Source organism: Dryobates pubescens, chromosome 16, assembly GCF_014839835.1.
Source record: "Dryobates pubescens isolate bDryPub1 chromosome 16, bDryPub1.pri, whole genome shotgun sequence".
Classification (NCBI taxonomy): Eukaryota; Metazoa; Chordata; class Aves; order Piciformes; family Picidae; genus Dryobates; species Dryobates pubescens.
Window position 1 is genome coordinate 10,422,039 of NC_071627.1, and position 22,448 is coordinate 10,444,486.

Below are 22,448 nucleotides of genomic sequence, written 5' to 3' on the forward strand. Positions count from 1 at the left end.
TGCACTTTCTTTTGGAATTCAAATTGTAGGTCTTTCTGTTCAGACTCATGTATTGCTCATAGTTGTTAAAATGTTGATTAACTTCACTGATTGTTCATTCTTTAGACAGTGAGGAAATGAGATCCCTGGCTAGGCTGTCAGACCCTTGATGTCACTTGCGTTATTTGTAGATAACCCAAAAGCACATTGCTGTTCTTGAGCATATAGATTAAAAAAGACAGAACTACTTCTTTAAATGAAAGCCACAAAGTTCACAAATATATTAAAAATCTGTAAGTAGCAACTAGATTTTTACTAATAGTTCTCCTATTCTTAGTGGTCTTATTGCCATTTATTGATCAAAACAATCTTTAAAATGGGAGCTAAACAATAGATTGAAAAATATATTTTGTTTTGAATAATTAATGATTGCTAAATACCATTTCTAAAATGAGTGGGTAGAAAGAATGGGTAAAGCTTTGTTTAATTTTAAATGGTAGCCTTGTTAAGGTTATGACAAACAATGACATACCTCTTTTAGCTGCTGAATGTGTTCAGCTTGGCCATCACTTCCTTTCTCTTTAGAGATAGCATAAGCAATGCGGGAATAAAAAGGGCTGTGCTCAGTCTGTTCAAAATGTTACTTAAATCAGCATCGCACATCAGTGTTTTCTCCACTGTGCGCTTTGTTTCCGTAAAAAGGAAAGCAGTGCCCTCTCGTGGTCGCTTTCGGATGTGGCCCTGGAAATTGAACGGCTGCGCTTTTTCATCTAGGTCATGGGTAGCGATGTGGAGAGTTGTGGGGTTTTTTGCCTCCCTCGTATTTTGCCAAGATTATTTCTTTAGCACACATTAGTTACAAAAATAATCCAATTATGTGAATGCGTGAAGGTATTACCTGATGATTACACGATCAAATAAAAGCTTACTGTACTAGACAGTAGTAAAATCTCACATTATTGCTGATGAGAGGTGAATGCCCCTCTAGGCAGGCTTTTTGTTGTTTTCCCCACAATAGCTAGCTCAAGATTCAGATAAGAATTCATATAAAATAGCTATTTCTCAAAACACTAGTAACTAATTGTAGAAAATTAAATGGCAAAGTAATTTTAAACTCTACATGAGTAATCTAATTGCTCATTACTCAATTGAGTAATTTCAGTAATTTAAAACTTTACATACTAATTACAAAATACCAGAAAAAATAAATGCATCTCCTTTAGGTTTATCCTAAGCAGCTGACTTGCAGTAACTCCTTAATATGCCTTGTCATCTCATGCACCCCCCACAGTTCAGGGATTTATTAATAAGATTATAAGGATAATTTAAATCAAATGTACAAACCTAAGCAATCACAGTCCATAAGTCACTCAACACTGGTTTTTGGTTCCTATTCATTCTTTGAAGCAGCTCTAAGTGGAGCAGTATTCATTGTTATGCAGTTTATTTTGGCAGCTGTAAGTTAATATCAACTGAAGATTAAATAAATACCTAGCCCAAAAAAATGGTACATTTCTGTGCCATTACATTCATACAGAGATAATCAATACCCCAAACTGTTAATATGGCAGCAGAACTGGAAAAGAACAAGTATCTTTGAAGTAGTAAAATACTACATGAACTAGAGTTCTTATGAAAAATGTATTGTAGTGCATTTTTATCAACCAGGTGTTGAAGTGCCACGCTAGCTTACTGGGTCTATTCCATTCTTTTGTCTGAAACTGTGCCTTGGAATTGCTCATGCAATTAACTTGGTGCAGTATACCCAGGCACACATGTGTATGCAGAGAAATGCATGCACAAACTCTTCTGTGTGGGTGTGGATATACACTCCATAGGTATATTCGTTATATACTGATTATACTGTTTGTATACACACAGTTTATTTGCAGCAGGAGCAGGCTTAAGTAATGTAACAACTACCAGCAGGCTCACATAGGGCAATTTAAGCTTGGTTTTGGGCATGAAGCACAGGTCTTTGAAGTGGTCCTCAGTGGTATTCCACTTGGTCTTGGGAGCATCCTAAGAGAATGCTGCAGTTTTCTTCTTGAATTTGCGTGGTTTTTATAAGGCAGAGAATACAGGGATATATGTAAATGTCTGCACTGTGCCCGGCTCTGTGGTTAGCCAAAAGCTGCTGTTGCCCCTTCCTGCAGTACTGTACATGACACAAATCTCAAACCTGAAAGGTGTCTGGGATGCTAACAATAAAAAACTGCATCATAGAATCATAGAGTTGTCAGGGTTGGAAGAGACCTCAAGAATCATCTAGTTCCAACCACCCTGCCACAGGCAAGGACACCTCACACTGGATCAGGTTGCTCAGAGCCACATCCAGCCTGGTCTTAAAAACTTCCAGGGATGGGGCTTCTATCACCTCCCTGGGCAACCTGTTCCAGTGCCTCACCACCCTCACCTGCTTTGGTGATACTTTCTCAAGTGATACAAGCAGATGAAGAGGTGCCATAATACTGGTTACGGGAGTGCAGCCTTGTAGAAGCCCTCTAAAGGCCTACACAGGTCAGACATTTGTAGCTATCTGGGAAAATGACAGATAAGTGTTCAGCTGTGTCTTATGGTTGAGCTACTGTAGCTGCATTTGGTGGCCCAGCACATGCAAGCCGGCTGTGGTGGGATCAGTGTCACTGGGCTGTCAGGCCCCATCTCCAGGCTGCAGGCAGAACCAGCCCACAGCTTTTGTCTACTGGTGGCTGGCATCACCCAGAGGTGTCCTGGCAATCACAGCCTTGGAAACCATTACCTGCTTGGCAGACTTGGTCCCAATTAGCAATATGTTAGTGAGTTAGTGGGCACAATGTTACACTGTTGTTTTTTTAAGGTACTAGGATTAACAGATCTCTCCCCTTCTAATTTTATTAGTAGAAAAGCCTGTGACAGAGGCTTACTCTAGCTGAAGTCAGTAACCAAAGCTCAAAAATTTCAGTGTATCCAAAACCCACCTCAGCTGAAGATCTGAAGATTGGCTTATCAGATCTGACCCCTCTAGCCTGATGCTGTGTCACAGACTGTGACATGTAGTGGCTGCTTCTGAAGGACATCAGGTTGTCCCTGGTCAATCCATTTATTTTCCATTGCAATTTTTATTTTTATTTTTTTACTTCATTAGACCTGAGTTCACGTCACGAAGGCGAAAGGTGAAACTATTTAATTCCTATATAGCTTTATTCCTTTTATTCAGATCAATGTCTAGGTGGTGTGTTCTTCTAAGCAATTGCTCTCACATAATGCTTACATCTTTTAGAAGTAAATCCCTTCAATAATGTGTCACTTCTAAATTTTCTAGTGCATAAAAGTTTTTATTAATTTTACCTTTTTTTGCTGTCAAGGTACTTTTTAAAAATAGGATAATATTGATGTAACAGGTAAAGTAGAAATGGCAGGTTTACGCATTTGTATTGCAGTGTGTATAGCCATCTTTTTATATGTCTAGCTAAATGACCTGCAGATCTTCAGAGTGTACTTTTGTACATGTCACTTTAAGTGTGTCTTTCCTTTGCTTATAAAGCCTTTTAATTCTCTGCCATTGCTGATTTCAGAAATTGTTCCCAGCACTGGGATGTAGGCTCCTTGGAGGAGGGCAAAACACCAATTTCTAGAAATATCATTAGAATATTTTCTTTTTTCTGTTACAGTCTCTATGTCCTCATCCATATTTACTTTTTAAACTGCCCTTGCACTGTGAACAGAGATTTGCAGTGGGTAGCCCACAGCAATCCCCGGGAATTTTTTCTGCATTAATTAAAACCCCAGCAATGTGGATGAAGAGTTTAATGTCTCATTTGCATTGCCTAAAATATATTTGCTGATGGGGCATTTTTCCACCCATTTCTCTTGTATGTTCACCAGGCCCTGCATAGTCATGCTAAAGCCACTCATGGACTTTCCTAGTTTCTCCTAAATAACATTGTCTCTTCTGTAATATTTGACAGCTACATATTCTCTTAATCACTCTGCTAATGGCAAATGTACCAAAGTAGTCCACATACAGACATTGGTGACCTTGAGATTTTTGAAACTGTCCATTTTTTGGACTTTTTTTTTTTTTTCTTTGCTAGATGGATGCTTGACCTGATCAAATACTTCCCTCACCTCTGCTTTACAAGTGCTTTGCAGTATTTTTTTGTGAAGACTTATATATAGACTTAACCAATCCCTTTTCATAGATTATCTCAACACATTTTCTTTTATCCAGCATCTTGTCAATATGGTTAATATATGTATGAATTATATATCTATGTGTGTGTGCGTGTGTGAGACTTTTATTAGGAAAAATCATGCTCCTTAATCTTCATTTGATCATGACTTGCTTAAAAGAACAGATATTATTATTGACTCCTTTTAATAATACATTTTACAATCCTTACACTATATTATTGCTTCCATCATGCTTTGTGTTAATGGTTTTGCTCTTTGCCTAATATTCTGTTGGGTCTGGTACGACTTGGTGCTCCACAGGTGATTTTTTTTTCTTTTTCTTTTTCTTTTTTTTTTTTTTCCTTCCTCTTAAATATTCAGTTGAATAGGTGCAACAATTTGCAACGGATTTCAAAATTGTATTTCACATTTGTATTCACTGAGGAGACAATCTGTGTATTAATTTTGGAGATGTGCTGTACAGTTCACGTGACCTACTTCAAGGTTTCTAAATGATTTAATTGTAAAAAGTCATGTTGAAAGCATTGATTTTTTTTTTTTTTTTTCATCTTTACAGCTAACCACAACATACAAAGAACTCAGCTAGCTCCGTGATACTAAATGTGCTCCTCTTCTCTTCTGTTACTCTCAGGCAGTGCAATGGATTTACCAGTTCTCTTCCAGGCTTCCCGCTCCCTGGATTTCTTCATTCGAAGGATGACCAGTTGGTTTCAATCTCTACCTAAACTTTTTCCTTTATCTACACAGGACATTTTTTCTTGCCTTTCTGCTGTTTTAGAAGTATGTGCACTTTGGTAGCGGCTGGGTGAGAGACTCTTGCACAAGCAGAGAATTGCAGCAAGCAGAGTGTCAGACTGGAATACTGATTTTGTTTCAGGTCCACATTTCTTGCCCTTAAGATCCAAGAGATTGCTTCTTTAGCATACATATGTAGCATACTAAAGGAAAGGGAGGAACAGTATCATTTGATTTCGGGCAGCTTTTTTCTTTCCCTTCTCTTCCCCCCTCCTTTATACCTCTAAATAAATTTAACTCAATAAAGTCATGGAGAGCCCTTTTTCTTCTTTTCTTTGTTTTTGTTTGTTTGTTAGATTGGTTTTGGTTGGTTGGGGTTTTTTGGTTTGGGTTGGTTTTGGTTTGTTTTGGGGTTTTTTTTGGTGGGTTTTTTTTATGTGTGTTTGTTTTCATGGTGGTTTTCTTTGTTCTGTGTGGGTTGGTTTTTTTCCTTTTTTTTGCATCTTCAAAGGTATATTCTGAGTGCTGACTGCTGCCCTTTGTACAGCTCCAACCTATCCTGTGCTTTGACCTCTCATCATTCATCTTTATGAGCCAAAAGACTGACCCCAAAATACAGTTCAATATGACAGATTAGATCTAAATTAAACAATTATGTTCTCAAGCTGATGTCTTTTTTAATCTCTTATGGCAAGTTTGCTCCTTGATATGTCATTTAAGACCATACTTAATAGTTTCCACTAAGTAATCAAATGCAAGTGTGCCATGTATGCAATTGTGTAAGTCCACCTCCTTAGAGTGAAAGGCAACAACTGAAATACAGATTAATTTAGAAATTGTAATTGTTTGAGCCAAGTATCAGTCTGTAGAACTGTAATAATTCAATGAATTTCATAATTTCAAATATGCTGGCCTAGATTTACACTCGTGCAGTTGAAAGCAGTATCTCTAAAAATTATTATTTCATCATTAGAGACTCTTTCAAGAACAGAGAAATAGGTATGGCCAGGATGTTCTTGAAAAGCTGTTTCACTTGGGGTTTTTTTGCACAAATGTGGTGCATTATTAATACATTGGGTACTGAACATATATCCTCATGCTTTTTTTGCTCTCACTAACTTTTCCGTTAGCTATGATCATGAAGGGCGTCTGACCAATGTAACACGTCCCACTGGAGTGGTAACTAGCCTTCATCGAGAGATGGAAAAGTCTATTACCATCGACATTGAGAATTCTAATCGGGATGACGATGTCACAGTCATCACAAATCTCTCCTCTGTGGAGGCTTCCTATACAGTTGTTCAAGGTACCAAAGCACACTTCTCGGCACATCTCCTAACCACACACACAACTTGAGAAATCAATTTACAAAAGATTTGTGTCATTAGTACGCTCATGAGCAGGGGAAAAAAATGTAAGTTTTGCAAGAGAGACTCCCATAAAACCCTAAAATGACAGGTCTTCAGGACAGGTAAGAGTCATGCTTTGTGTCAAATACATCATTATATGCTGGTCTAAGTTAGTCCTGCTGCTGCCTCTTGAATCAGTTTTGCTTTACCCACTGGCATAGTTTCTGTACTTCACTGCAAAATTGGTTCTGACTTCAGTGCCGCAGAGATGCAGTCTGACTGCCGAATGTTGGCTGCTTGGGCAGAGATCCTTCTAGAGAGAGGCGCAGCAGCCCTTCTACCTTTAGAAAGGAAATCTTCCAAATTTGTGCACTAACATTGAGTAAAACATAGAACAGTCAGGGCAGTGGATGATCCTGCACCATAGCTGGCACTTCCAAGAACAGTGTTACAGCCCAAGAATTGCAGGAGTGATCAGCAACAAAGTGGTTAAATGTTTATATAGAGCTTTCCAGCACCAGCCAGGCATTGTGTCTGATGAAATGGGAATAGTTACCAAAGATAGACTGAAAGAAATTTGGTGAGTGATGGGGTTTTTTAGTTGAGATACAGTGTCACTGGAATAAAGAATATCATCATCGACCAATAGTCTTCTCCTGACATAAATGTCAGCATTTATAGACTGTTGTACCATGACATGTCTGTTTATAAAGGCTTTATTTCTCTTATACCAGATGATTAATTAGGTAGATGCTGTCCTTCTGTCAGACAAATATTGATGCTTTGGGGACAGTTGCACACTGTAGCTCTCCATCTTGGCAGAGAATGGGCTTGGCTGTGTCAAGCAGCTGGTGAACTACATAGCCATAAACTGCTTGGGATTACTTTGGTAACTCTTCTCTGACAGCCAAGAGGTTGGGTGTGCACATCAGGCCAGTGCACTTCTGGTGGGGTGGCAGGAAGGCAGGCAGCTGTGTTGCTGGAGTTTCATACCTTGGGGTTTTTTTAAAGCCAAACAGCAATTCTGTACAAAGCCTCTGCATGGAGATAGCTTTTAAACAGAGGAAAATAACAAGAAGAGGTGCTTACTTCTTCCCAACCCCTAGAGTCCAGCAGTGTTTGCTTTTGGTTTTTTTGTCCTGAAGTTGAGTGCTTTGTTGTTCACCCAGCAATTCTGTTTTCAGGAGTTTTTATTCATTTTAGAAAGAAATTATGTGGTTGAACACGTATCACTATGCATTTTGATTCACAATTAAGGCTGAGGGGGAAACACAATGAAATAAACACAGTATCTCTATGCAGGCTCACTGTTACACTACTATTCTTTACGTGACTCAGTAACATCTGTAATTTCCACCATAGTACCACATAAGTGGTAATTGCAGGGTGACTTCATTTAACATCAACAGGAGTGCAATAAAAACCCAATCAAATTAAGCTATATGTTTTCTTTATGACAGGAGCAGCTAAGTTATTTTCTTTTCATTATTGCTGTAGATCAAGTGAGGAACAGCTACCAGCTCTGTAATAATGGTACTCTGAGAGTGATGTATGCCAATGGCATGAGCATTAGCTTTCACAGCGAACCTCATGTCCTGGCTGGGACTGTGACTCCCACCATAGGACGATGTAATATTTCTCTACCAATGGAAAATGGTTTAAACTCAATTGAATGGCGTCTGAGGAAGGAACAGATTAAAGGCAAAGTGACTGTGTTTGGAAGAAAGCTCAGGGTAAGTAGACTCTGATCTTTTCTTCTGTGGACAGAAAATTAATTTTCCATTTTAAATGGCATATATTTCCTACTTTGGGTTGTTAAAAATGTACAACTCCGAGATTGTCTTTGATATGGCAGTCTTTCCTTTATTTGAGAGGTCAGTTAAGTGCATGGGATCATCTGCTGCAATCAGCTATAGAAGCTTCATTATTAAAACTTTTCTAAAAGAGGCTGGTAAAAATACCCAGAATATTGCTGCATGTCACTCTGCTTCTGAAGGTGAGGGGGAAAAATATATCTGACCACTCACTATTTGTAAAAATGCTATGGCACGCTTCCCACAGCTAGTCCCAGGGAGCAAACACAATTACAGCTTGCACAGTTACATTCTGCTTCTGTAAAATCCCCCTACAGATTCACTGAGATGGGCATATTGTGTTTATTCCCTTTCCCAAATGGCACCATTGGAAAATAATTGCCATAATTACAAAGTCAGAAGCATAGGATAAGAAAGACACTCAGGTCATGTAATCCATCCCCTGCCAAATTAAAGATCTGCTGCAGCCAGATTAATCCCATTCTGCTTAGTTGGCCTGGTTTTCACCCCTTAAGTATCTAAAGTTTCACTGATGCTTCAGTGTGCACGGGTTTGGAAGGGCTTTGAGATACTGAGCAGAAAGCAAAGGTAACACTGAGCCAGACCATAGGTCTTTAAATGATTCTTTCAGCATCACTGGACATAAGATACAGTTCTCTGTGTTAAAGATAGTATGTTAAATGCAATATATGTAAACAGTTATGTAGTAATGTACCAAAAAAAAAGTAAGACTCAAGATGTTAAATGCTGGCATTTTCCTATTGCTTAACATCTAATTCACAATGCCAAATTAACAAGCCTTTCATTTTTCTCACAAATGCTTAGGATGCACCTACTGGGGAGAGGGGGATGGTTGGACAAGAAATGGAATGAGATTAGCAGCTAATCCTTAATGACTAAATTTCATGGATGTATAATTGATTTTTGATGTGTTGACCTGCAGAATTTGATTAGAAGTAGAAAATAGATCAGCACTGTGTTTTGACTGAGTGTTCAAAATAAAAATAAATAGGGTCCTGAAATGAAATTGCTGAAATCCTAACTCTCAATACTATAAATTTAATAGAGGTACTTGTGGTAATTAGCTGAAGTTAAACACGTCTTAGAACTGAAGCCTTGCCTGAGATGGGTTTTCTTGCATCATGTTTATGCAAATCAAAACACTGCTTTATCTAGCAACACCTCAACATTTAATTGTCTGGTGCTAGTTCCTGTAACAATAATCACATATCCATTTAGCTCTTTTAAATGAAAATCACTAAGAGATTATAACAGGTTGAGTGGACTGGAAATGAAATTTGAAAATGAGGGAGAAAACAGAGAATTTATTTGCATCTCATTTATTCTAATTCATCTTTATAAATTGTTTAGTGAATGAAATAGAGCAAGAGAGTTGGAACATTGTGGGGAGCAGGTGGCAGGCAGGGTGGGTGTGGCAGCTGGGACAGCTAGGGTACAAAGCAGTACAGACAGGGTACACTGGTGCAGAAGTACCCAGAGCGTGTGCAGCCATCTCCTAAATCCCCAGTTCAGAGTCAAATGTTACTGAAAGGGCTTGATAGTACAGGGGACTCACCTCTTACAAGTACTTACTGGAGCCCAGAGCCCTTTTGTTCAGGACTAAAAGCATACTTGTAAGAAAGATGGGGACAGATATTTCAGTAGGGCGTGTAGTGATAGGACAAGGGGTGATAGTTTTAAACTAAAAGAGGGAGATTTAGACTAGATATAAGGAAGACATTTTTTACAGTGAGGGTGGCGACACACTGGCACAGATTGCCCAGGAAAGTGATAGGTGGCCCATCCCTGGAAATTTCCAGGTCAGGTTGTTTGAGGCTCTGAGCAACCTGCTGTAGTTGCAGATGTCCCTGCTCACTGCAGGGTGGTCAAACTAGATGACTTTTAAAGGCCCCTTCCAGCATGAACCATAGGTAGTGCTGCTACCCATGCCCCCTGCCTCTGCTTATGCGTGATGTAGGCACATCACAGCAGTACCTGCTGATCTCTACACACGTACCTGGGCAGACTTCATCAATCTGAGAAAGGAAGACCTGCACTTCACCTTTGTATTGTCCCTCACTTACTGTCTGTTGCTATTTTATGCACCACACATTCAGTGTCTTGTGGTGGTTTCAGGTAAAGTCTTGGTAGCATTCTCTTCTGAAGAATTTTTGTTGCAGTGCAACATCACGTAAGTTGCAAGACCTTTACTCAAGGCACAAAGGGCTTGTTCCAATGGCCACTTGTACAGCAGCAGCCAAGGAAAAAACAGATGCACATGTAGGTAGCAGAACAAAGGCAGACCTTTTTAGGTAATAGTGTTCATAGTATTCCCAGGAAGAGTGGGAATTACTCATCTGCTTGGATTTCCATACCATTAATGTGACACTACAATTACACTGTCTGGTTTTGCTCATTTTACAAATGAAAATGAAGTTATTGATTTACCTAAGCAGATGCTTCTTTATCTCTAAGTGAGATGTTTGTGTGCCTGTGCAGCTCTTGTCTCAGTAAGCATGAGAACAACCCTAGTACTTTAGTGTTCTATGGCAAGAAGACTGATAAAACCTTTACCATGTTTTAGAGAAAAGGGAGGATACCTGGACCTCCTGTATGCAGATTACAGTCGCAGCTGCTGTAATGGAGGCTAAAATTCAGTTTGTAATCTTTTTTAAGTTTTCTTTTCTTTCTAGAAAATCTGTGTGTCCTTAAGAAACTAAGATCTTTCAGCTGTACAGCAACCCTTTAATGTCATAGCTAAATGTCTTTGAGAAGTGAAAGATCTCTTCTGCTTCCTCAAGAGCTCTATGAAGGAAAGGGTTCTGATACCTTTCTGTTACCAGGACTGATCCTACTAGCGTAGGACCTAGAGTAACCAGTTGAGAAAGTACTGCTGTGAAGTTTGGCTCCCTTGGCTTTGTTTCCTTTACAACAGGGGACAGAATATTATTTATTTCGCTAATGTGTTCTAAAAAAACAAACAAATAAACTGTCTTTTCTTTGAATCATAGGAGACAGTGTTGCTGGGTTGACCTTTGGGAAAACTACAGAAAAGAGCTTTTTCTAATAATTGCTCACCGAGGAAATACAAACAATTCAAGAGCTAAATTTTATTAATGGGGGGAAAAATAGGATAATGAGAGATAATTTGAAATAATAATTTTTTTTTTGCAAACACAAAATCATATTAATTGAAAATTTGCTTTCTGTACAACTGAATTCCTAGAGAGTTGGTTGGGATGGGAATTTGGTCTACCCCTGCCAGTGAAAATATCTCAGAATAACTTTTATGTCCTGAAAAAAGGCTCAGGGTTAATTTACATGTTGTTTGATGTGCAGTTTAATTTTGGATAAGAGAAAACATTTCTTAATCAAAGTGACTGTAAAATATAAGCTGAAGACCAAGTTTCCAGAAACTGATGAATACTTTTTAAGTAGTCATTGCTCTCAAATTATATCTAATTTAAAGACTTCTACTTTATTAATGGTACATCTACAATTAAATTACTTAAGAAGCTTAACAGATTACAGCATTAGCCTGAATTCTGTGGCTTAGCCTCCAGTGAATATATTTATGCATCTCTCATTATAGCACTCTCACTAGAAGCCTCTCCATTTAGCATTCTTAATGCTCCTTTGTTTTTGTTTTGCTCTTTTATTAAAAAAAAAAATAAAAATCTAGGACTGAAACACTTCCTGCTGTACTTGCATTTGAAAATTGTGACTGAAAAACGGGAGGAGGCAGGGGGGAGAAAAAGAAAAAAAACTAATTATTTAACACTTTTGTTTCTCAAAACGAAAAGTCCAACTTTCCCAGCCTGTATGATCAGGATTTTCAGTCAGAAGAAATAAAACCTATCTCAAGTGATCAGATTGCTGAGGGATCTATTGAATATTTGTAAAGTACATTAAGAAAACATTACATGAATTCATTCATAAGCAAAGTGTTGCAGCTACAGAACCTAAGTGGCTAAATCTCAATGAAGGCACAACATTTTAGTATCTTCTGTTGTTCTTGGAGTCACTGTAGGGAAAAAGGCTAAGAACTGCTGATGGCAGCAGTGGAAAAAATCCTTCTATGCCAAATAATTAATTTCTTTGCTAATAAGTCATTTCTCTGCTAAGTGCCAATGCTTGGCACTTTAAGACCTAGGTGTACAGCATGTCTGTCTGTTCTGACACAAGGGAAGGCTTTCTCTATTAGATGCTCCCTTGCTGCAGGGAAATGGGATATAGCCCAATAAAACACTCCAGGTTACACATCTGAATATACAGAGAAGCAGAAAGCAAAAGCCAGTTAATAGGAAGACATCCTGTGGGGAGATTGAGTTCTCTTTTGTGCATGCTCTTTTCACACTGAAAATCCACAGAGGCAGTACCCACTGCTCACTGAGTGCAACCTTCTTTCATTCCATAGGTGCATGGAAGAAATTTACTGTCCATTGATTACGACCGGAACATACGCACAGAAAAAATCTATGATGATCACCGGAAATTTACACTGAGGATAATTTATGACCAGCTAGGACGACCTTTCCTTTGGCTGCCTAGCAGTGGCCTGGCTGCTGTCAACGTCTCTTATTTCTTCAACGGGCGCCTGGCTGGGCTGCAGCGTGGTGCCATGAGCGAAAGGACAGACATCGATAAGCAGGGCAGGATCATATCACGCATGTTTGCAGATGGCAAAGTCTGGAGCTACACCTATCTAGAAAAAGTAGGTGGTATTCTGACAACAGCTACAAAGAGGCAAAGTACTATTTGGCTTCATTTTCGGCTCTGTACATGATAAACATACACAGCTATCTAAAATGTGACGTATTCCAGCTGTTAAGAATCCCTCTGTCCTTGGTATCAGACTTCCTTATTTTTCAATTAGTCAACTAAATTTGACTAATTTCTAATGGGAAATACTTCATTCATGTTTGTGTCTTGTGGTATTTTCCTGAAAGTGGTTATGCTGCCATATAATGGCATAAACTAACACAATGAATTGTGCTTAATTAAGACCAAAAATGCATGAGTAAACCTGACAGAAGGTTCATGTAGAAACAGGTAATTCATCTCTAATTATTATTAAATGAAAGTATTGTAATGCATTTTCATTTAGCCTAATTAAGACACCTTAATCATGACATTGTCTTTAATAATTTAAAACTGCATATTGTTTTCCCTTTCCCTTCTTTGAATCCGTTGTTTTAAGCAAACCAGAGCTGATGTTCTCTGCTTAGTTGCTTGCATGTTTCACAGTAACAGCTGTGAATCACAACTGCTAGCAGAAAGATAAATCATGTCATTTATCTAACTCTGCATCTCTCAGGGAAAAAAAAAATCCTACTAAAGGGAGGGTAGATAACAGGTTCTGAACTTTCACTGTCTCTGGAGTGACAGCATATTGATTTCCAAGAAGCAGATCCCAACATCTGGCAACCTGACAATATTCCTGAGCAGTTTTGTGTCCCCAACTCACGTATTTAATTCTCTCTTTATTCAGTTAGAATTAGAGCCTCTTCAGTAAACTTTTCTGTTCTTTCATTCCCTGAGAGCTCATGTGCTGAAAACTAGTAACTGTGTATTAAATGTCTTCCCTATAGTCGATGGTGCTGCTGCTTCAGAGTCAACGCCAGTACATCTTTGAGTATGATTCTTCAGACCGCCTTCACGCTGTCACCATGCCCAGCGTTGCTCGGCACAGCATGTCAACTCACACCTCTGTTGGCTACATCAGGAACATTTATAACCCTCCTGAAAGCAATGCCTCCATCATTTTTGATTACAGTGATGATGGGAGGATTTTGAAAACACTGTTTTTAGGTACTGGCCGGCAAGTCTTCTACAAGTATGGAAAACTATCTAAATTGTCTGAAATAGTTTATGACAGCACTGCTGTTACTTTTGGATATGATGAAACTGCTGGTGTTCTAAAAATGGTGAACTTGCAAAGTGGAGGGTTTTCTTGTACAATTCGCTATCGTAAAATTGGTCCTCTCGTGGACAAACAAATCTACAGGTTCTCTGAAGAAGGTATGGTCAATGCAAGGTTTGACTATACCTATCATGATAACAGCTTTCGAATCGCAAGCATCAAACCCATAATAAGTGAGACACCTCTGCCAGTGGATCTTTACCGTTATGATGAGATTTCTGGCAAAGTAGAGCATTTTGGCAAATTTGGAGTTATTTATTATGATATAAATCAAATTATTACTACAGCAGTTATGACACTGAGCAAACACTTTGATACCCATGGACGCATTAAGGAGGTTCAGTATGAAATGTTCAGATCCCTGATGTACTGGATGACTGTACAATATGACAGCATGGGAAGGGTCACCAAAAGAGAACTGAAACTTGGTCCCTATGCCAACACAACCAAGTACACCTATGACTACGATGGAGATGGGCAGCTGCAAAGTGTAGCAGTAAATGATAGGCCAACCTGGCGTTACAGTTATGATCTGAATGGAAACCTTCATCTCCTGAATCCTGGAAACAGTGTCCGGCTGATGCCTCTGCGCTATGACCTGAGAGACAGGATTACGCGCCTAGGTGACATACCCTACAAAATTGATGATGATGGATTCCTGTGTCAGAGAGGCTCAGATGTGTTCGAGTACAACTCCAAAGGACTCTTAACAAGAGCTTACAACAAAGCAAATGGGTGGAGTGTTCAATACCGTTATGATGGACTTGGACGAAGGGCTTCCTGTAAGACTAACCTGGGGCATCATTTACAATACTTTTACGCTGATCTTCACAATCCAACAAGGGTAACTCATGTCTACAATCATTCCAATTCAGAAATTACCTCTTTGTACTACGATCTGCAAGGCCACCTCTTTGCAATGGAGAGTAGCAGCGGAGAAGAATATTATGTGGCGTCGGATAACACCGGCACTCCATTAGCTGTCTTTAGCATTAATGGCCTCATGATCAAACAGCTTCAATACACTGCGTATGGGGAGATTTATTACGACTCTAACCCTGATTTCCAGCTGGTTATTGGTTTCCACGGCGGGCTGTATGATCCTTTAACCAAACTTGTCCATTTCACCCAAAGGGACTATGATGTCCTAGCTGGACGCTGGACATCTCCTGATTACACCATGTGGAAAAACATTGGCAAAGAACCTGCTCCTTTCAATCTCTACATGTTCAAGAGTAACAACCCTCTCAGCAATGAACTGGATCTAAAGAATTATGTAACAGGTGAGACTTTGTTACATGTCTTACAAGTAGCACTACAGTTTTGGAAGCTGATTTGGGAGAGAAATCAGACTTCCTTCCTTACCTACCTGTCTGCTGAGCCTCCCGTAAAGGTTGGGCCTTTTTCCTTTTTGAGCTATGAACAGGGCTGGCCAGCCCTGCTTCATTTATACTGCTCCCTCCTGAATGAAGGCCACCAAATGAGAAGTCACAATAAGTCATGGAGAAATAAAAAATAAAAAATGCCCAACTATTTATTTGCAGCACTGCCTTAGTGCTGCTATGCTAATTGAACTAATGCAGTACAATTGTCTGTTCACTCCAACTCTATGTAAAGAAAAGTGAAGTCACCTACAAGAATCACTGGCAGGTTAGTTGCAAAATCAGGAACCAGAACTGCTCAGCATCCCTTACCTTCACAGCTACTTTAAAAGTAAACCGCTGACTGAACCCACAGGCACACTATGAATTAGCACAAAGCATGGATCTAATTTTCCCATTTAACTTTTAATATGCAAATAATCTTTAGTCTTTAAACCAAAAGTCTTGCTTTTTAAAAAAGTATTTCCTTTTTAAAGACTATGGGATGTTAGAGCTGAGAAAGAAAACCAGTAATGAGGTTTTGATCGCATAGGTTGGAACTGGGTAAATCTTAGTAACCTTCATAATTAGTTATAACTTTTCACTTAGATCACACAGTGCTTGAACTAGCTGCTGGCAATTTCTAAAAAGAAAAGTAATTAATGTCTTCAGGAAAGCCTTTATTTTTTTTTCCCCAGAATTGAATATGCAGTGTACAATCATTAGAGCAGGGATATAACTTTTTAAAAGGAGCTGTCTTAATTTTAGGATTCCTTTGAATATCAAGAAAAGTGTGTGTTTCTCCCAAGGAAAATCATGGCCAGCTTCATAAGAAAATAGGAGCCTAACTGTATGTAGAACACACCATAGGTTTTACTCTAGCTACTTTGCAACTGGAAGATTGTATATGATTTTTATATGATAGTGTGAAAATACTGAAATTACCTTGGCTTGAAATTCTGTTGCCCTAAATAAATAAAAAAAAAAATTCCTATTTTTATCCACTACTGTTTGATTTAGATTTTCAGTGTCATCTTATGATATTTTCCTATGTTCTGAAATTGTGTTAATTTAATTTACTTATCCGTTGGATGAAATCTAGGGAGATATATTGCATTTTATTGTAACACACACATTCTAGTCTATAAAAATATTTCACTGGTGATGAAAATAGTTGTTGGTGTATGGACTAAACAGGCTGCCTTGCAGAAGAAGTGATTATGGTGGCACCTTACGTGTCACAGTTTAAAACAAACCCACACAGGAAACCAAAATACATTTCCCCAGACCATTCTTACTGTTAACCCCCTGGTTTTTGCTGAAAGAGGATTTCTGTAGCAAGTGCAGTGCTGCAAAGCAAAATATTAATTTCTTTGTATGTAGGTCCTCCTCTTTTGTGTTGTTTTTGTTTGTTGGTTTGGGGGTTTTGCTGTTGTTGTGGTGGGTTTTTTTGATCGGTGAGGGTTTTTTATTTATTTATTTACTTGGTTGGTTTGGGGGTATTTTGTGGAATTAGGGCAGCTGAAGCGAGTTGTTCAGGAGATTCCTTATACCATACAATAAACTGAAGCCTTAAAAATGAGCAGTAACCCTGTTCTGCCCAAAGCTAGAGGAAAATATGGTAGGCACTGTGTGGTGGGAGGTACATTCACATACTTTCATAGAAGCAGATCATTTTACTACTTATTTAGTGTCAGTACACCTAAGAAAAGATGACTGGTGCAGACAGATGTCTATAGGATGTAACATTACCTGTGCTAAAAATTTTGGCCAAAGAGGCTTTGCCTGAGCAAGCAGGTGCCATGGTGTGGCTGAGCACACCCCAGAGGCCTGTACGCACAGGCATGTGCTCTGCATGTGGGCGGGCAGCAAGCAGAGACCACTGGGCACCTACCTGCTGCAGACACCATGCTTGGAGCAGTCTACATTCAGCCAGTACCCCTTGCATCAAGAGTACCTTGACACAGTCATTCCTCTTCAAACATGGAGTTTGGCATTATATAAAAGAGCAGTAGTAGCAGCATCAGAAGTCATTGTAGGCCAGTGAGGAGAGTAGGCCATTGGGAAAGACAGGAGAGAGATTTTTAAACAAAAATTACCATGAGTGTGGGTCCAAATCAAATGAGAAGTGCCCATGCTACCACACTGCTTCTTATCTCCATGACAGCCAGAGAAGAGAAGCAGCAGGAAAGAGAAATTTAAAACAGATTCATGGTGATTTTTTTTGGTTAAAAACATTATTTTGATAACTGAAATACATAATTAGCTCTTAATACCTGCTGAGTGAGAATTACTGTCATTAATTTAGTTACTTAGTTTTTTCATCTATATGTGAAGATGATGTTTCAGTGGTTGAGCCCAGAGCTGGAAATTCCCGAGACTCACCCCCAAGCTGAGCTGTAACCTTCCCATGCAGCTTCAGGAAAGTACTATACTGGGCCTGGAGGGACGAGGTGGATGTTCATAGGGCCTAAATTTAGACATCTGAATTACAAGTCTAGCTTCTCACTGCGTTTAACAGAGCCTCCCGAGACCTGACGACAGCTAATAGAAGTAGGGCATAGAAGAGGAGCCATATGTCCCCCCAGAGGAGTTTGCAGATGTTTTAAGGAGTGCTATCCTACTAGACCAGCATTTTACAGTACACGTCATAGGTTACAGTGGCCAGTAAAATGTTTGGGTAATCCTTGTGGTGTAATGGAAAAAGAATGACAGAGTATCTCTGTGATGAACTATTTAGGGTACATTTAAAGCACTACTTCCTGAACCCATCCATAGTGAGTTGCTACAATTCTGTAAAGTGCCATAGAAATTATAAGTTCCATTGCTACTTGAATTTAAGGAGGTCAAAGGGTGGAGTTCCTAAATTCTTGCATTTATCACGCATAATTATTTCTTGTTTGTCTGCTTACAGATGTCAAAAGCTGGCTGGTGATGTTTGGATTTCAGCTTAGCAACATTATTCCTGGTTTTCCTAGAGCAAAAATGTACTTTGTGTCACCACCGTACGAGTTGTCTGAGAGTCAGGCATGTGAAAATGGACAGGTAGGCAGAAATATTAAATGATTTTTCTCAACAAATTTGCCTCTCTCTATGAACAGAACTGCTGGCTTTTCTGTAGTTCCAGAAGGCGGCCAAGTATTTATTTCAGTGTAAAATGAAGCGAGTATAGCTAGATTTTATACTAATGAACATATGTCTTTCTTGCCAGCCTTCGTTGTTATCATAATTACAATGTCATTAGTTTGTCTTTTATTGAGTTCTTCCTTGGTTTACAAGTTGTAACTCGATTAACTTGATTAGCAATGACAAAGGGAGACTTTGTCAGGGTAATTTATCATCTGTTGTACCTTGGGTAAAACCATCCTAATAACATATGTATTGCAATAAACTTAGGTCTTTACCTGCAGCAGTGCTAAGAAATGCTCCTCTCGCCCTCTAACAGGATTTCTCATCATGTTTTGACTGACACTTTTCATAGATAGTGCTGGTCTCTGAAATGAGTATTTGCAGATCTATATCATCTTTGGTGTTTTCTTGTTTTGTTTTGCTTTCCCCAGCTAATTACAGGAGTTCAGCAGACGACTGAAAGACACAACCAAGCTTTCATGGCTCTGGAGGGACAGGTGATATCTAAAAGATTACATGCGAGTATTAGAGAAAAAGCAGGTCACTGGTTTGCAACAACCACTCCTATCATTGGGAAAGGAATCATGTTTGCTGTGAAGGAAGGCCGTGTAACCACTGGCATTTCCAGCATAGCCACAGACGATAGCAGAAAGATTGCCTCTGTCCTTAACAGTGCTCACTATCTGGAAAAAATGCACTACAGCATCGAGGGGAAGGATACCCACTACTTTGTCAAGATAGGCTCGGCTGACAGTGACCTTGTCACCCTCGCCATGACCAGTGGGCGGAAGGTCCTGGACAGCGGAGTCAACGTCACTGTCTCGCAGCCCACTCTCCTGGTCAATGGGAGGACTCGAAGGTTTACAAATATTGAATTTCAGCATTCCACCCTGCTGATCAACATCCGCTACGGACTGACCCCCGACACGCTGGATGAGGAGAAGGCGAGAGTGTTAGACCAGGCTCGGCAGCGAGCCCTGGGATCAGCCTGGGCCAAAGAGCAGCAGAAGGCACGGGATGGCCGGGAAGGCAGCCGTGTATGGACAGACGGAGAGAAGCAGCAGCTTCTGAACACAGGAAGGGTTCAAGGTTATGAGGGATATTATGTCCTGCCTGTGGAGCAGTACCCAGAGCTAGCAGACAGTAGCAGCAACATCCAGTTTTTAAGACAGAATGAAATGGGAAAGAGGTAACAAATTAACCTGCTGTCATCCTTTGCTGGATGAATCAGTAGTCATAACTGTTATCTCCTCTCCTAAGGAGATGAAGACCTAAATGGGGGCACTAGGCTGAGCTACTCTGGGATAGTAAGTGGCAAAAAAGCTCATATTTTTTGAGTTAGATGCTACTGTTCAAGTGATTAAAAACCACATCCTGAAGTGGACTAAAGCCAGACTGAAAACTCTAACCATACAAATTAAAAAGTACCCCTGAAATATTACCCACTTGTTCTGGGTCTAAAGAAAAACAAAAAGGAGGCCTCGTATTGTATTACCTCACTCCATTCACACGTGAGCAAACTAAGAAATCCAAGTGGGCCACTTTCACTAACCAGCTGATGAAACACAGATGATTCAGACTGCTTGTTTGATAAATATCCAAGAGGTTTTCATTTAAAGAAAAATACAGGTGCATTTAAAACATGACTTTGGGGTGATTTGTGTGCAGCAACTGGAGGACAATGAGAATGCAAGTGAGAGCGCACTGGAATAGTAAAGAAAAAATATATTTAAAAGTAACAAAACCACACTTGCACTCTGACCCTCCACTTGTCTGGCCTGAGGCTTAACTTATTCAAAGAGGGCAGAGTGTAAAGTTACATTCAAAATGGTGGCTATAAATCACTACAAATAAATCTCATACTCTGTTTGTCTTTGAAGATTTCCATTGTGGACAGTATAACACAGTTACAGGGTGTAGTCTGTTTAGATTCAGTAGTTTGTTGGTATCAGTTCCAGTAGAGCTGTGGGCATTGTGTTACACTATTGCAAATGGGCACCACGTCAGATCACCCTGTACATACATCAGCCAGAAGGCACAATCACTGTTTCAGATTTAAAAATTATTAGTGTGTTTGTTTGGTCGAGAAACTGAGACAATCACATTACAGTCACCACAAAAGGAAAACAAAAAAAGAAAAAAAAAAGAAAAAAAAAAAGTCTAATAAGAACTTTGGTACAAGAACTTTTTTGTAATATACATGTATGAATTGTTCATTGAGTTTTTATATTAATTTTAATTTGCTGCTAAGCAAAGACTAGAGACAGGCAAAGATAATTTATGGCAAAGTGTTTAAATTGTTTATACATAAATAAAGTCTCTAAAACTCCTGTGAATGACTTGTCTGCCATTGTGAAATCTTTTAACGATGAAAAACTGTTAGTGTCTCACTGTCATAGCACCTTATACAGCATTTGTTGCTGCAGTACCATGGATTATACAGAAGGCTGGTCCTTTGATCTCTAAGTGAGCAAAGTCCTACGTATACATCACCCAAAACTCTGTTTAGAACACAGCAGAAAGCTGATAAATGCTTTAGAAATTCCCTCCCTGCACCTCATGAGTAGCAACCCTCAAACTGATATGTTTTAATCTTGGAATTAGTTTAGTTGCACTAAAGTAACATCCAAACAGTTGGAAAATGCAGTAACATGATATTAACTGGCACATGGGAGGTTGTGCTATGAGCTAGGAAGTCTCCATGAGATCTGTCTTCTTTGGGAGATTGCTTATTTCTACCACATTTAAAAGTTGGAGGTAAGATCAAAGAGCCTCTCTTAAGCAAACACTCTTGATGATGTTAAAAGGGAACCATCCATCAACCAGAGTCCTGCTGCTTTTATCTCATTTAAGTATGTAGCTAGGGAGCTCCACTTAATTTTGAGAACAGTTTTGCTTTTGGGGTTACAAATGAGGGTTTTAATGATTCATGATATCGACAGAGATGCTTGAGTTGATTATGGGCATTAATTCACTCTGAGACATTTTTAAAGCAGAACAGTTCAGTGCCTGTGTTGTGTAACACCTCTAGCACTCAGAAAGTGCATCAAATTTTTGCTGCACAAATGGTCCTGTTCTGACCAGAGGCATAGAAATTTGTTTGCCCTGTGCAGCACACACACTGGAACCCCAAGCCCTGTTTTTTATCCTGGGTACATTTTCAGATGAAGTCCTATATGGCCATCACTGCAGATGTTTTTCTGTGCTGCTGGACTTGAAGTGTTGTTTGTTACAGTATCACAGTATCACCAAGGTTGGAAGAGACCTCGAGGATCATCGAGTCCAACCTGTCTCCACAGACCTCATAACTAGACCATGGCACCAAGTGCCACGTCCAGTCCCGTCCTGAACACTTCCAGGGACAGTGACTCCACCACCTCCCTGGGCAGCACATCCCAATGACGAACGACTCACTCGGTGAAGAACTTTCTCCTCACCTCGAGTCTAAACCTCCCCTGGCACAGCTTGAGACTGTGGCCCCTTGTTCTGGTGCTGGTTGCCTGGGAGAAGAGACCAACCCCTTCCTGGCTACAACCACCCTTCAGGTAGTTGTAGAGGGCAATGAGGTCACCCCTGAGCCTCCTCTTCTCCAGGCTAAACAATCCCAGCTCCCTCAGCCTCTCTTCATAGGGCTTGTGCTCAAGACCTCTCACCAGCCTTGTTGCCCTTCTCTGGACACGTTCAAGTGTCTTGATGTCCTTCTTAAACTGAGGGGCCCAGAACTGGACACGGCACTCAAGGTACGGCCTAACCAGTGCAGAGTACAGGGGCACAATGACTTCCCTGCTCCTGCTGGCCACACTATTCCTAATGCAGGCCAGGATGCCATTGGCCCTCTTGGTCACCTGGGCACACTGCTGGCTCATGTTTGGGCAGCTGTCCCAGGTCCCTCTCTGGGAGCTCTCCAGCCACTCTGAGCCCAGCCTGTAGCTTTGCATGGGGTTGCCGTGGCCAAAGTGCAGCACCCGGCACTTGGACTTGT

The 22,448-nt window shown here is 39.9% G+C and overlaps 1 protein-coding gene across 16 annotated transcripts in view; it reads left to right on the forward strand.

Annotated features, from left to right (window-relative positions):
• TENM2 (teneurin transmembrane protein 2) overlaps positions 1 to 20,792 on the forward strand; it is a 668,081-nt gene extending 647,289 nt beyond the window's left edge. For all 16 annotated transcript variants that reach the window (XM_054168532.1, XM_054168518.1, XM_054168516.1 and 13 more), the window contains 6 exons: positions 6,021 to 6,196; positions 7,737 to 7,972; positions 12,471 to 12,767; positions 13,645 to 15,259; positions 18,252 to 18,382; positions 18,898 to 20,792. In XM_054168532.1, coding sequence (XP_054024507.1) covers positions 6,021 to 6,196; positions 7,737 to 7,972; positions 12,471 to 12,767; positions 13,645 to 15,259; positions 18,252 to 18,382; positions 18,898 to 19,659 — 3,217 coding nt within the window. In that variant the 3' untranslated portion in view covers positions 19,660 to 20,792. The remainder of the gene's footprint in view (positions 1 to 6,020; positions 6,197 to 7,736; positions 7,973 to 12,470; positions 12,768 to 13,644; positions 15,260 to 18,251; positions 18,383 to 18,897) is intronic.
• Positions 20,793 to 22,448: the final 1,656 nt, after the last annotated feature.